Source organism: Phyllopteryx taeniolatus, chromosome 14 (genome assembly GCF_024500385.1).
Source record: "Phyllopteryx taeniolatus isolate TA_2022b chromosome 14, UOR_Ptae_1.2, whole genome shotgun sequence".
In the NCBI taxonomy this organism is placed as follows: domain Eukaryota; kingdom Metazoa; phylum Chordata; class Actinopteri; order Syngnathiformes; family Syngnathidae; genus Phyllopteryx; species Phyllopteryx taeniolatus.
Window position 1 is genome coordinate 4471249 of NC_084515.1, and position 16627 is coordinate 4487875.

The 16627-nt window shown below is 42.2% G+C and overlaps 1 protein-coding gene across 1 annotated transcript in view; it reads left to right on the top strand.

Annotated features, from left to right (window-relative positions):
• The window catches only part of hs2st1a (heparan sulfate 2-O-sulfotransferase 1a), a 62924-nt gene that overhangs the window by 35260 nt on the left and 11037 nt on the right, over positions 1-16627 (top strand). Inside the window, exons 2-5 of the mRNA XM_061798104.1 lie at positions 12955-13208; positions 14283-14368; positions 15797-15935; positions 16014-16111. Of these exons, the coding sequence (XP_061654088.1) occupies positions 12955-13208; positions 14283-14368; positions 15797-15935; positions 16014-16111 (577 nt within the window). The remainder of the gene's footprint in view (positions 1-12954; positions 13209-14282; positions 14369-15796; positions 15936-16013; positions 16112-16627) is intronic.

Sequence of the window (16627 nt, forward strand, 5' to 3'; positions counted from 1 at the left end):
CACCTCCTTGGCCATGTCCCCTTTGCAATGCTCCTTAGGCTACCAACCTCCAATGTTCCCATCGCAGGAGCATGAGCTTGCAGTCCCTTCAGTGCAAGCCCCAGACGGCCCCGGAGACCCTGGATGCACAACGTGGAAGTCCCGAATGAGCGAGTCATCCACGATAGCCGCAGACAGCACCCAAGAACGTTCCTCGGGCCTGTAGCCCTCCCAGTCCACCAGATTTTGAAACCCCCTCCGACGAGACGACAACAGCCACCTCACAGTGAAGACAGGGGCCCCATCCACCAACCAGGGGAGAGGAGGGGGTCTGGAAGATGGAACCAGAGGGTAATTCCGGGCGGGCTTGAGCAGGCTGACGTGAAAAGCTGGGTGGACCTTGGGAGCCTAAGCTTCACGGTGACAGGGTTGATGATCTTTGTGATGGGGAAGGGCCCAACGAACCTGGGAGCAAGCTTCCTGGACTCCACCCAGAGTGGAATATGCTTTGTGGAGAGCTAAACCCTGACCCACTTTGGAAATAGAGATGGTTCGTAACCATGCACAACGTGAAAAGGCGATAGACCAGTGGATGCAGAGGGGAGGGAATTGTGAGAGAATTTGACGCAAACCAGTTTCTGCGACCAGGATTGTGGCTCCTGTGAAGCGAGACATCGGAGCCCAGTCTCCAGGTCCTGGTTCAGCCTCTCGGTTTGTCCGTTGGTTCTGGGGTGAAACCCAGATGACAGACTGACGGTAGAACCTATGAGATTGCAAAACTCCTTCCAAAATTGCGAAATGAATTGGGGACCCCTATCAGATACCACATTCTTGGGGAAACCATGGAACTTGAATACCTGATGTATCATAAACTCGGCAGTGTCTTTACCTGAGGGGAGTTTCGGAAGTGCAATGAAGTGTGCCATCTTAGAGAACCTGTCCACGACTGTGAGAATGGTGGCATTTCCTTTCGAGGCCGGTAATCCCATCACAAAGTCTACGGAGATGTCTGACCAAGGATGTTGTGGTATTGGCAGGGGTCGCAACTCCCCAGAAGGAGCAAATACCTGGGAAGCATTGACATAATTGGTAACATCCCTTCTAAAATTGGGCCACCAAAAGCGCTGTTCGACCACAGATTGAGTCTTGGCAATGCCTGGGTGACATACAGTCCGGTTAGTGTGAGCCCAGTGAATGACTCTTCCCCTTAAGGTCGGAACCACATAAAGCCTGTTTTCAGGGCAATTTTCAGGGCTAAGAGTGTTCTTCAGAGCCTCCTTTACCGCAGTCTCAATGTCCCAAACAAAAGCAGAAACGAAACATGACTTGGGCAAAATGGTTTCAGGGTCAGACAAAGAATTCTCTGCGCAGAAAATGCGCAATAAAGCATCTGTCTTACCATTTTTAGAACCAGGTCGGTAGGATAACGTGAAATTGAATCTAGTGAATAACAGAGCCCATCTAGCCTGCCTCGCATTTAATCTCTTAGCAGACTTAAGATATTCCAGGTTCTTGTGATCTGTCCATACTAAAAACGGAGTATGTGCCCCCTCTAGCCAGTGCCTCCACTCCACCAAAGCCAACTTGACTGCCAGCAGTTCACGGTCATCAATGTCATAATTTATCTCGGCTGGGGTCAGTTTTTTGGAGAGATAGGATGTAACTTACTATCCTTGAGACATTTCTGGGAGAGCACTGCTCCTATACCGGCATCAGACGCATCAACTTCTACCACAAACTGCTGTTTGAGATCTGGCAAAGTGAGGATGGGAGCAGAGGTAAAGCTCGATTTAAGTTTCTGAAAAGCTGGCGGACAAAGCGGGTTCAATACGAAAGGTCTGCGTGGCGAGGTAAGATCATGCAAAGGCGATGCTATAGAACTGAAATTCCTAATGAACTTTCTGTAGAAATTAGCGAACCCTAAGAACCTTTGTACGTCTTTGCGTGACGTGGGAGTGGGCCAATTAGTAACGGCATCAATTTTGCAAGTGTCCATTTTGATTTCACCTGGAGTCAGCACGAACCCCAGAAAAGAAATGGACGCCTTGTGGAACTCACATTTGTCAGCCTTGACATAAAGTTTGTTCTGCAGTAACTGCTGCAACACAGAGCGGACATGAATGATGTGAGTCTCCTCATCCGGGGAGAATATCAAAATATCATCCAAATATACAAAAACGTACACATTCAACATGTCACGCAAGACATAATAGTTCTGGAACACAGCTGGAGCGTTAGTTAGTCCAAAAGGCATCACCAAATACTCGTAATGTCCCGTTGGTGTGTTGAATGCTGTTTTCCATTCATCCCCCTCCCTTATCCTGACTAGATGATATGCATTTCTTAAGTCAAGTTTGGTAAAAACCTTGGCTCCTTCCAGGACCTCAAAGCCGGTGGAGATGAGAGTAAGAGGGTACCTGTTTTTCATGATTATGTCGTTGAGACCCCGGTAATCGATACAGGGTCTTGTCCTTCTTGTCCACAAAGAAAAATCTGGCTCCCGCAGGGGATGAAGATGGGCGAATAATCACGGCTGCCAGTGATTCATCCACATACTCCTTCATAGCCTTGTGTTCCGGCCCTGAAAGAGAGAATAACCTCCCTCGTGGGGGTGTGGTTCCAGGCAGCAAGTCAACTGCACAGTCATAAGGTCTGTGGGGTGGAAGAGATTTGGCCTAGGACTTGGAAAAAACTTCTTTAATGTCCTGGTAACAGGTGGGCACCTGAGATAAGTCAGTATCCCCAGATGGGGTCTGTGGATTGTCATTTGAAACAGTTCTGGCCGCAATTGCTGCCCCATGACATAACCTGCCCAGAGGACCAGTCAATGTGGGGGTTATTTAATTTCAACCATGGGTTCCCTACAATAAGGTCATGATTCATGGCGTCAAAAACATGAAAACTAATCCGTTCCGAGTGGGAATCAGGAAATGTCAATGTGAGTGTTTGGGTGCGGTAAGTGATCTTGCTCATAAAACTGCCGTCTGCAGCATAGGTGTTGCGGTGCCGTTGTATTTGAAAGGTTCTATGGTGCATCCGTCTAGCGGGGAGGGAGTTGAGTAAGTTTGCGTCAGAACCAGAGTCAATTAATACAGGTGTATAAATTTCTTGATCAGGAGAGCATAGTGTCACTTTAGAAAGAACCCGGGTAGGGTCTTCCTAAATGAAATTTAGACTCACCGCTCCCATGCCCTTGCTACTGGCACCGGCAACCTTGACATGACAGTTGCTCACGGAATGACCCAACTGCAGTAGAAACACCGCCCTTCCCTCAGCCGGCGTTGACGTTCCTCAGGGGAGAGACGGAACCTGCCCAGTTGCATGGATTCATCCGTGGTGACGCTAGCCAGTGGGTTGAGACCGGAAACAGGGGATCTGCCTCGGTTTGGCTGGTCACCGGGGCTCGTCCTCCAAGTGCGCGGCAACCCAGCCCTCCACTGAACTCTGTCCAGCTCACGATCCAAAAGTCTTTTGTCGATCTTTACGGCAAGAGCGATGAGAGTGTCCAAGTCGGTCGGCAGGTCTAGCGGGACCAAATGATCCTTGACGGCGGGGTATAGTCCTTGGAAAAAATGCATCGAGCAGTGCCATATTATTCCACTGACTCTTAGCTGCTAGAATGCGAAACTCAATCGCGTAATCTGACACCCTGCGCTTGCCTTGTTGTAAGGTGACAAGGGAGCGAGCTGCCTCACGATCTGGTGTGGAAAACTGAAAAATTTGCTGCATAGTCTTTACGAAAAAAAACAAAAAACAAGAATGACGCGGTGGAATTGCGGCTCCATTCAGCAGTAGCCCACGGCTCCGCGCGACCAGTCAGGTGGGAAATGACGAAAGCGATTTTTGCCCGCTCGGTGGGGAAGGCAGCTTCCTGCAGCTCAAAGGGGAGTTCACACTGAGTGATGAACGGCTTAATATTCCCAGAATCTCCAGAAAACCTCTCCGGTCAAGAGAGCTATGGGCAGACAGCAGCACAGGTGGCAGGTGCATGGTAACTGCTTCACATGAAAACGTTGGTACCGTGGCGGCATCAGGTGTTGTGCCAACTGGTTCCTTCTTCTGAATCATTTTCATAAGAACTTCAAATTGCGTGGCCACCTGTCTCATACTATTGTCCTGATGCTCTGACAGTCCCTCTAGATGAAGGTGGAGGGCAGCAAGCTGCTCATCCTGCTTCAAGAGGCGTTGACCCTGCGCTTGAAGGGCTTTGCGCACCGGGTCTGAGCCTGCTGGGTCCATGTTATGGCCAGTTCGTTCTGTCATGAACGGAACAGAGGATAGGACTCAAAAATGCACGACTCCAAAACAAATGGACAGTTTCAAAAAGAGAGGTTTAATATACGGGCAGAGGTCGGTACACAGGCGGGCAATCCAAAAAAGGCAACAGTATCCAAAAACGTGAGGGAAAAAGGCGAGGTCGATAATCGGAACAGGGTCTAGTCTTACTGCGAGTCTGTGACGTGGAAACAAGGAATGCTGGAACGCAACGACAAAGTACAACGAACTGACGACTAGAAATAATGAGACACGAGGTTAAATGCAAGGGGTAATTAGGATGAACGAGGCACAGGTGGTGAAGATGCTCTCAGGAGCAGGTCGGTACGAGACGGGGAAAACAACAACTGGAACACACACCCATGACAGAGGGAGCAAAACTGAGTTTGGTTGTACTTTATTGAAGTATTTAACAATGTACTCACGTTATTTTTTGATCAATCCTCATCCACAAATCCATCAAAGTCCTCATCTTCTGTATCCGAAATGAACAGCTGGGCAAGTTCTCAATCAAACACACCAGGTTCGAGTCAGTCTCGTTGCCGTGCGAAAACTCGAACAAGCATCCACAATCCATTCACAAATTGTGGCATAACTCGCCCGGCGCTGCCTCCTAGTCTTAGTAAAGCTGTGTTCACCATCTGTCATCCTAGGCTCCCACAGCGCTCACTTCACTTTGAACGCCCTGTTTACATGGATGTCCAGCGGTTCGTCAAGTCTCACGGATTGATGGCAAGCCCCAAGTTATTGCACTCAGTCGAATGGTGACTGTAGAGACGCGTCTCCCGACTGTTCTTTGCTCATTAATCCTTTTCCCGAGTAGGTCTTCCAACTCGGGCCACCTCGCCTTGTTTCCGCGTTTTGTTTTTCTTTTTTTTCCGCAGAAACTCAGCTTCGTCTTCTTGACTTGGCGAAGCTCGTTTTCCTGCTTCCTCCACTTGTGAACCATGGATTTGTTGATCTTGAATTCTCTCGTGGCTGCTCGATTCCCATGTTCCTCCGCGTAACTGATAGCTTGCAGTTTAAACTGTGCTTCGTAGGTGCTCTCATCGTAGGTGACATTTTCGGGGGTCCTTAGCCAAACCGATGTCGTTTTGCACAATGCAGACCCCGGAAATGCTCCCAGTCCATCAAGCGGTTAAAAAAAAAAAACAACACCCTGGCGCGGGGTCGTGGCTTTACCATCCTCCTTCTTGCACCCTCCCCTGTCCTCAGCCACGTCCGCTTTTCCTCTGTGTAAGCAGCGTGTCAGCAGGAAATGCTAAAAAAAAATGTAAAAACATTTTTTTAAAAAAACAAGTCAAGCGGAGCGCTCATCCCACAACAACATTTATAGATGTTGGAACTCGGTGCACACATAAGGCAATCTGTTTGCTGTGGTTGACAAGCTCACAAGATTGCTACAGAACTCCTAACAGCAGATAAATGCAATGAATTTGCTTGTTATTTTAGTGAAAAAAATACAATCAATCGGGTTAAATATCAGCACAAATCAGCAAAATGATAAAATGTTACTACTTCTGAAGCCACCCAGGAAAAACTCTATTACCATGTCAGACTTTGATACAGTTGACAAAAAACTGTAGAGAAAACGGTTCAGCAGCTGAAACCATCAACGAGCTGTCTTGACCCAATACCATCTAACTTTTTCAAAGCTATTGCGAAGTCTGTGCTAGCTGATTTGCAGCAAATAATAAATTGCTCACTTCAGTCAGGCGAGTTTCCTAAAGCTTTCCTAAAGTTTCTTAAAGTAGCTGCCATTAAGCCTCTGCTAAAAAATAGAACGCTGGACGCTTCCTTGTTAGCAAGCTATAGATCCATCTCAAATCTCCCTTTCATAGCCAAGATTGTTGAGTAAGTTATTTTTAATCAACTCAGCAATTTCTTCAACTTAGATGGACTTTTTGACAAATTTTAATCAGGTTTCCGAACTCATCACAGTACAGAATCTGCTCTTATCAAAGTGCTAAATGATATAAGGTTGAATACTGACTCAGGAAAGGTGTCAATTCTGGTCTTGTTGGACCTCAGTGCGGCTTTTGATACGGTAGATCATAATATACTGCTGAACAGGTTGGAAATGTGGGTAGTACTAAATGGAACAGTCCTTAAATGGTTCAGGTCCTACCTGGAGGAAAGGAGTTATTTTGTAACCATTGGAAGTGTTCAATCTCCTCGAATGGCAATGACCTGTGGGGTCCCTCAAGGGTCAGTTCTTGGACACCTCCTGTTCAGCCTGTATATGCTACCCTTGGGTCAAATTCTTCAGAACTTTAATTTGGACTATCATAGGTATGTAGATGACACAGTTATATCTAGCAGTGTCTCCAGATGACTACAGCTCAATTGAGGTGTTGTGTCACTGTCTAAAACAGATAAATAACCGGATGAGCCAAATTTTCTTCAATTAAACCACAATAAAACAGAGATAATTGTTTTTGGCAATAAAGAAAAGAGGATTGCTGTTAGTAAATACCTGGAGTCACTCTCTTTAAAAACCAAACACCAAGTTTGAAACCTTGGTGTTCTGATAGATTCTGACCTGACTTTCAACAGTCATATCAAATCAATTACTAAAACTGCCTTCTACCATCTGAAGAACATATCCAGAGTGAAGGCTTGCATGTGTCAAGCAGACCAGGAGAAGCTCATCCATGCTTTTATCTCAAGTAGACTTGTGTATTGTAATGGTCTTCTGACTGGACTCCCTAAAAAGAGAATTAAACAGCTGCAGCTCATTCAGAATGCTGCAGCTCGGGTTCTGACCAGAACAAAGAGGTCATGGCATATTACTCCAATTCTAAAGGAATCAATGCGCGTTCACCTGAAGCATTTCATACGCTGTGTAAAAGGCTTCAACAGATGGCAGGGCGTATTCCACAATGCAAGCTTTCATTAACAACTCAAGGCAATAACTCCTGCAGTCTGCTCTGCAACACTCGGACGACATTGGTGTAACATATTTTGTCAAAAGTCAGTATAATAACACAATTTTTACACACTTTCTTTGTCCCCATAGTGGCTTATTTAGCAATCGCCTACAATAAACAAGAACAAAATAGTTTGTGTGACTGCTAAATAACCATTGGGCCAAAGAAAATGTAGTGAAACCATTGTTATACTGGTGTGCTTTTAGCACTGCAAATATACAAGGAATTTCTGTAAACAGGCCCTGAATGTTTCGGTTAAAATGGCAAGAAAAAAATACATTACAATGGCATTTAAGGGTGTTGCAATTTTTAATTGGCGTTAGGACTATGAGGAAACACTGAAAAGTTTTTCCACTGTCAGGAATCCCTGGACCCAAAAAGTTTGAAAATCCTTGCTTTTAAGGTGGCAAGGATGTGACAGCTATGAGCTCCCACGGATATTAGGGGTTCCAGTGCTGTGCAGCATCTCTTCCTCACACATGCACAAACACGCACACACAATCCAGTCCTTACTGCAAGCTTTTCTGAGCGTTGTCAACAGCAGTCAGTCTGCCATGAATTCAGATGAAGAAAAGCCTGCAGACAACAAAGGCAAGAGGATGCTTTTGTGTGCAATCCTTTCACACTACTACAGTTTACACACACCACTTCCACCCTCCTCATTTGTAGTGAATTGATGTCCTGTCCCACGTCCACTAGCTTTCAAATAACTGTCACTTACCTGTCAAAATGCCAACCTCTCACCTTCAGCCTGTCACCTCTGGCTCTCGTCGCACAGCTTTTTCATCTTTTTCATCTCAACCCCAGTAGATAAATCTTGGTGGGGTAAATCAAGTCACACTATCCTACGCTGGGTGAATGAGATATTTGATCTAAAGTAGGACTGAACCATCCATCCATCCATCCATCCATCCATTTTCTGAGCCGCCTATCCTCACAAGGGTCGCAGGAGTGCTGGAGCCTCACCCAGTTATCATCGGGCAGGAGGCGGGGTACACCCTGAATTGGTTGCCAGCCAATCGCAGGGCACACATAAACAAACATCCATTCGCACTCACATTCACACCTAGGGGCAATTTAGAGACTTATATTAACCTACCATGCATGTTTTTCGGATGTGGGAGGAAACCGGAGTGCCCGGAGAAAACCCACGCAGGCACGGGGAGAACATGCAAACTCCACACAGGCGGGACCGGGGATCGAACCCCGGTCATCAGAACTGTGAGGCAGACGCTCTAACCAGTCAATCACCGTGCCGTAGGACTGAACCATACTAAGATTAAATGAGAAAAAGTAATGGTACAGTGGCAAGAGAAAATTAACTCACCCCTGTTGAAACACCAGGGCCCTTATGTATCAAGCATGCATATGCCAGAAGTGTGCGTAAAGCATGCGAACAAACCAATTCTAAACATTTTAATGACTCGTGAGTTATCACTAATCATGGCAGCATATCTGTATGTCTGTATTATACTGCCTCAAGTCGCCAAAGCATACACACCAGAAGGAACAGTACAATGTCCATTGAATTGAAGCAAAAAATAAATAAAGTGCATTCTAATTAATTAGGTCATCAATGTATGTGTTTATAAAGTACAACATTATAGAGTGCTATTTTTCTTACTTACAACCTCAATTCCAATGAAGTTGGGACGTTGTGTTAAACATAAATAAAAACAGAATACAATGATTTGCAAATCATGTTAAACCTATATTTAATTGAATACACTACAAAGACAAGCTATTTTATGTTCAAACTGATAAACTTTATTGTTTTTAGCAAATAATCATGAACTTAGAATTTTATGGCTGCAACACGTTCCCAAAAAGCTGGGACAGGGTCATGTTTACCACTGTGTTACATCACCTTTTCTTTTAACAACATTCAATAAACGTTTGGGAACTGAGGACACTAATTGTTGAAGCTTTGTTGGTGGAATTCTTTCCCATTCTTGCTTAATGTACAGCTCCAGCTGTTCAACAGTCCGGGGTCTCCGTTGTGGTATTTTACGCTTCATAATGTGCCACCCATTTTCAATGGGAGACAGGTCTGGACTGCAGGCAGGCCAGTCTAGTACCTGCACTATTTTACTACGAAGCCACACGTTCAGAATGTGGTTTGGCATTGTCTTGCTGAAATAAGCAGGGGCGTCCATGAAAAAGACGTTGCTTGGATGGCAGCATATGTTTCTCCAAAACCTGTATGTACCTTTCAGCATTAATGGTGCCTTCACAGATGTGTTACCCATGCCATTGGCACTAACACAGCCCCATACCATCACAGATGCTGGCTTTTGAACTTTGCGTCCATAGCAGTCCGGATTGTTCGTTTCCTCTTTGGCCCGGAGGACACGACGTCCACAATTTCCAAAAACAATTTGAAGTGTGGATTCGTAGGACCACAGAACACTATGCCACTTTGCATCAGTCCATCTTAGATGAGCTCGGGCCCAGAGAAGCAGGCGGCGTTTCTGGGTGTTGTTGATAAATGGCTTTTGCTTTGCATAGTAGAGTTTCATGTTGCACTTACGGATGTAGCGCCGAACTGTATTTACTGACATTGGTTTTCTGAAGTGCTCCTGACCCCATGTAGTGATATCCTTTACAGATTGATGTCGGTTTTTGATGCAGTGCCGCCTGAGGGATCGAAGGTCACGGGCATTCAATGTTGGTTTTCCGCCTTGATTTCTCCAGATTCTCTGAACCTTTTGATGATATTAGGGACCCTAGATGATGAAATCCCTAAATTCCTTGCAATTGTACGTTGAGGAACATTGTCCTTAAACTGTTCGACTATTTTCTCACGCACTTGTTCACAAAGAGGTGAACCTCGGCCCATCTTTGCTTGTGAATGACTGAGCAATTCAGGGAAGCTACTTTATACGCAATCATGGCACCCACTTGTTCCCAATTAGCCTGTTCAACTGTGAGATGTTCCAAAAAGTTGTTTGATGAGCATTCCTCAACTTTCTCAGTCTTTTTTACCACCTGTCTCAGCTTTTTTTGGAACGTGTTGCAGCCATAAAATTCTAAGTTAATGATTATTTACTAAAAAACAATCAAGTTTATCAGTTTGAACATTAAATATCTTGTCTTTGTAGTGTATTAAATTAAATATAGGTTGAACATGATTTGCATATCATTGTATTCTGTTTTTATTTATGTTTAACACAACGTCCCAACTTCATTGGAAGTGGGGTTATAAAACATATTACAAACATTTTTGTTTTTTGGGGAGGCTGGAACGAATGATTGATTATTTCCATTAATTTCAATGGGGAATGGTGATTTGAGATAAGTATTTTGAGTTACGAGTGTGGTCCGGATCTAATTAAACGTTTCTCTAGGCACCACTGTACTTTGTTGTAGCACCTTTTTATTTTATCACAGCATTAATTTTGGGGGGTAGAAGTCTATCAGCATGGCACATTTGGAGTTAATGTCTGAGCACTCTTTCTTGCAAAAACAGTCCAAATTTGCAAGGCCATCCCTTGTGCACAGCCCTCTTTCAACTCTCAACTGGATTTAGCTCCAGGCCATTCTAAAACCTACATTTTCCTCTCGTGAAGCCATTCTTTTGTGGATTTGGATGTATGCTTTGAGATTGTCATGGCGAAAGGTAAATGTCTTCTTCATCTTGAGCTTTCGAACAAAATGCCTGACGTCTTTGTGACAGATTGCATTTGGAACTGTTCATAATTCTCTCCATCATGACTCGGGCTCCATGTGGAGCCGGAAAAACGGCTGACGTTTACTGACTCTTTAACATGTGTTTCAATCTGAACAGCCCCACTTACTGTATAAGCACACTTGCACAACCACGTGATTTTAGTTTTGGATTTTACGTAGGTATATAGAAAGTTGTCTGAGTATGATTTTAACAGGCCTTTGAGACATTTTGCACGCTGATGACCAGAATAAACAAAGAGAGGGAGCATTTGGTAGGCGAGCACAGGGGTTTTTTGTTCAGTGAGCCATTATGACACCTAATATATTCTGTCTTCTCAAAAACTAACATGAGGTCCACATGCACTTTCCAACACCAGTTCATTTTTTTATTAGTATTATTATAGTATTTATTATTTTTGTTGCAATTTCCAATGGTGTGCTCTGCATAATACTGAGAGCTTCTACAAAATGTCTTGCTGAACTTGGAAATTAATTTTTCCATCTGGTAAAAATGCGCACAGGCCCTGTTGTAGCAAGTTATTCTCAGCAGTCTCTCTCTTTTCCTCCACACGTACTGTGTGTCCTTTCCGAACAACTCAACTTTGGTTTAATCTCTCCACAGAGTAGCTTACCAGTAGCACTGCGGAAATAGTGTTGAGCATTCTGCACTGTGCTCTCGTAGTCACCTTTACAGGACGACCAGTCCGAGGGAGAGGAGCAACAGTGCTGAATTTTCATTATTTAGAGACAACCTGTCTTAGCGTGGACTGATGAACAGCAAGGCTTTAAGAGATAGAACAACTATGCTGTTTATAAAAAAAAAAAAACTTTTCCAATTTCATGCAAGTAAACAATTCTTAATTGTAGATGTTCGTAGAGCTCTATTTTGCGAGGCATGATTCACTTCTTATGCATAGCAAATTAAGTTTTTCAGAGGGCAGGGCAGCTTTAACCAATGCCTCCAATCTGGTCACATTGATTGGACTCTAGGTTGGTTCACTTCTGATTCCAGTTACCTCTTGGATCAATCATTAGTCTTGGTGTTCACGTACTTTTTAAAACCCCATTGTGACTGTTTCTGTTGTGTTCAGTAAAAACAGAATCATAGACAGTGGCATCTTAAGATATGAGAGATCTGACTTACACATTTTTCGAGATACTAGCAGTGGTTGTGCTGATTTTTTTGCGTTGACTTTCAAGCAAAACTTTAAGATATGTGCGCTGTTTGGTGGCAGTGAACTAAACTCAACTAACTTCACAACAAGCAGCACTTTGGGAGATAGTGAAATTTGAACAATTCTTCAAAAAAGAGGCTTTAAGCTGTTTAATGCCACTACCAGGCTGCTGAGCTTAATGCTAAAAAAAAGTAAAACGCCATAGAAGTGCTAACGAATGGCATTGGAGTCGCCGTCGCAGTGTTATAACCCTTTAAGCAACAGATATTTAAACACAAATGCTGAGGCAACACGTAGACAGACTATAACATTACTCAAAGGCATATATATCATATATTTTTTACCCTCCACAAAAATTGACTAATATTACTCTAGCTTACTGAGGAGTTGTGACTATCTCCTCCGTCTCCGTATATATCCGTGTGTCTGCATTATACTGCCCCCCAGGTGACTAAGGTACACATACCGGAAGGAGCCACACAGTCGCAATGAATTAATCACGATGTGCAAACTGTTTAATTCTTCACTTGCTATTTAATTATGTTATTACTATACTGTATGTTTTTGTAAAGTACAATGGGTTCCGAGTTTCCTTGTTAAAAAACACATAACAAAAATTTTCTGTTGGTGTTTTTTAGGAGGCTGAAACGGCTTAGTGGCATTTCCATTAACTTTAATGTGGAGATTTGTGTTTTGAATTGAGCATGGTCACGGAACGAATTAAACTCGTATCTCAAGGCACCACTGTAATTGTTTATTAGTTTTATTAGTAGAATGTGTTCTTTCGTTTTTGTAATTTAGATGAAGATCAGATCCCATTTTATGACCAATTAATTTACTAATCCACATAATTCCAAAGGGTTTAAGTACTTTTTCAACTGTATACATTTTTTATAGCTCTATTGAACTGCCTGTCATTCTTCCAGAGCGGGCCATTGCTCGGCACGAGGTACGGGAGATCGAGCAGCGGCACACCCAGGACGGCCTTCGGGAGCGGGACTCGTTGTGGCCGGCTACATGCGAGAGCGACGACGAAGTGGTTATCATCTACAACCGCGTGCCCAAGACGGCGAGCACCTCCTTCACCAACATCGCCTACGACCTGTGTGGGAAGAACCACTACCACGTTCTGCACATCAACACCACCAAGAACAACCCCGTCATGTCCATACAGGACCAGGTCACAGTCTATTGCATTTTAAAGTAATCACACGTTATACTTAAGTAGAAGTATGGCTACTTGTGTAAAAAAAAAAGAGACTCTTGTAAAACCAGAAGTACTGATTCGACTCCTTCAGAAATGGCAAATCCTTACTTAAGTAGAAGTGCAGATACTACAGAGACTCTTGTAGAAGTCCTAATTCAACTTGTTCAAGTTGTGGCAAATAGTACTCAAACGCTCCACTTAAGTAGGAGTACAGATAATTATGTAAAAAAAGAGACTCTTGTAAAATTAGAAGTACTGATTCAACTCCCTCACAGTTGTGAAAAAAATCACCAGTTTAAACTGCAGTGGTACCTTGATTTACGAGCTTAGTTCGTTCTATGACCAAACTCAAAACTTCGAAGTTTACTTATTTCAAAACAATTTTCTCCTCTGAAATGAATTGAAATGCCATTAATCCCCCAGAACACCACTATTTTTTTAGTATTTAATATAGAAAAATAGCACCATATTATATAAAAATATAATAATAAAATTATTTAAGTTTTACTAAGTTTAATTACTGTACATACTGTAGTATCTGCATATTGCATGTGTGCCGCAAAGAGGCCTAGTGAGTGACGTCAGTAGCCGAAATCAGGTCAGGCAGAGTCAGCTCAGCCGGTTAGTCTGCGTGTGAGCTTCTGGGCGTGAGTTGTGGTCAACAGCAGCTCCTTGCAAGTGTTCTCATTTGTGTGATTGAATGTCTGCCCCGTTCAATAAACGACTGAAAATGCATTGGCGACTGTGGCTCTCCTTACCCACATGCGAGGGCATTACAGTACCATAACTGCTCAATTTTTCAATTTTCAAATAACAAAAATTTTAGATCGCAACACAAAGCAAAAAAAAATCAACCAAGCAGGAACTCTTAACTTGTGAAACTCAGAAGTTGGGGCACTCTTAAGTCAAGGTAACACTGTATTAATATAGGCTATAGATTTTAGTTATTTTCCATTATTCGTTGGGGTTTACTGTACACTGCCTTTGGATTCATATTCATTGATGGACTGCAATATATCATACAAATTAGTATTTTGCTTGGTTCAGGTGCGGTTTGTCAAAAATGTGACTGAATGGAGGGAGATGAAACCAGCTTTCTACCATGGCCATATCTCCTTCCTGGACTTCACCAAGTAAGAACGTGTGCAGTTGACTCCTCCTTGTGGTGATCCAGAGCTCTGTAGTTACACAGGAGAGTGAGCCTGTTGCCTCTATGGCAGACTTCTGTGCTTAGGCTGCCAATGAATAAGATGAGATAGATAAGCTATGCTTTATTTAGCCCCAGAGGGGAAATACAGGTGTTAAATAAATGAGTACATTTTAAAAAATAAAATATTCCTTTTAAGAAAAACAATTCCTCTCGTTAAAAAACATACACATTTATGTAAACTATGTAATATAGTGTAAAAAAAAAAATCTTCAGAATTAATTTCTGATTACTTAGCTAATTATTTTGTAAAGTAAATACATTGTTAAATGTACATGAAAATTTGTTGTTTTTTGGTTAATATTTTTGTACTTTATTATTTACAATAAATTAATCAATTATTTGATTAGATAAATGAATAGAAACAAGTAAAAGATTACTAGATCCATGTAAAATTTATAATGATTTATTTTTATCATAAAATATTTAATTCTCATGTTTTATTGTTTAGAATTAATTTAGTTAATCCATTATTTAATAGATTTTTTTATTTTGTGGATATATTTGCATTTTATTATTTATAATAAATCACTTAACCATGTTTTATTTCATTGAAAATATTTTTTATTTTTAGCCAATTATTTAATAAAATACAAAAATTAAATGTAAATGTAAATTTTACCAAGTCACTGACGGTGTAGTGGTACACTTGCCTGACTTTGGTGCGGGCAGTGTGGGTTCAGTTCCCACTCAGTGACAGTGTGAATGTGAGTGCAAATTGTCAAATAGTGCATGTCTATATGTGCCCTGTGACTGACTGGCGACCGGTTCAGGGTATAGTCCGCCTTTCGCCCAAAGTCAGCTGGGATAGGCTCGCCGCCAAGATTAAAAAAATAAGTAAAAGCATGTGGAATACGTAGTTCATTTTAATATTAAAATTTATTTTCAAATAGTTTAATTATAAAGAATACACCAATTACTTAATAAAACAAATACAAAAATCTTAAATGTATATGTGATCTTTTTAATTTTTTTTATAATTAATAATTGATATTTTATTTGATAATTATTAACCAATTATTGAATTAGAAAAATAGATTTAAAATGATTAAAATGAATACATTTTAATTAATCAATTGTTAAATTTTAAGCTAAATTAATACTCAACTCAACTTTATTTATAGAGGTCTTTAACAACAACCGCCGCTGCAACCAAGTGCTGTACATTAGATCGAACATAAAGCATAAACCACAATAAAAAAAATATAAAAATAAGAACATTTAAATAATGAATAAAAATAAAAATAAATGATAAATACAGTAAATCAATGAATGAAACCCGTAAGTCAAGAGACCACTGATCTGTGTTCCGTTTTTCAAATCAGTTTGGTTTTTAACCTAAGTCACTTCTCAGGTTTGGAGTGAAGAGGAAGCCAATCTACATCAACGTCATCAGAGACCCTATTGAAAGGCTAGTGTCCTATTACTACTTTTTGCGTTTCGGAGATGACTACCGACCTGGCTTGAGGCGCAGGAAACAAGGAGACAAAAAGGTCAAAATCCAAAGACCCACACATTAATGAATTCATTATGTGTAAATGTATTAATTTCACATTTCTGCCGTGTTTCAGACGTTTGATGAATGTGTATCAGGTGGCGGCTCTGACTGTGCCCCTGAGAAGCTCTGGCTCCAGATTCCCTTTTTCTGTGGACACTACTTTGAATGCTGGTCAGTGGGAAACCCATCAATCCATCCATTCTCAACACCGCCTATCCTGGTTAGGGTCGCAGGGCGCTGGAGCCTATCCCAGCTGACTTCGGGCGAAAGGCAGACTACACCCTGAACTGGTCGCCAGTCAGTCGCAGCGCACATATAGACACGGACAACCAGTCGTACTCACATTCACACCGTCACTGAGTGGGAACTGAACCCACGCTGCCCGCACCAAAGTCAGGCGAGTGTACCACTACACCATCAGTGACTCCAGTGGGAAACCCATAAAGACAAAACCAAACAAACTGATTTAATATCAGCGAACATAAAAACAAATTTTGTCAGTGTCACATTCCGCTGTGATGGGAATCGAAATGTGACATTTTTGCATCAGTGAAATTTACTTGACCACACATACACTACTACTTGTTTGTTAGATTTAATTTTTACAGTGTTAACCTTTGAGTGGAGTGAATTTAGCACATATTTCCATCACAGACAATGAAACCGCTCCTAATCCTTGCCTGTTTT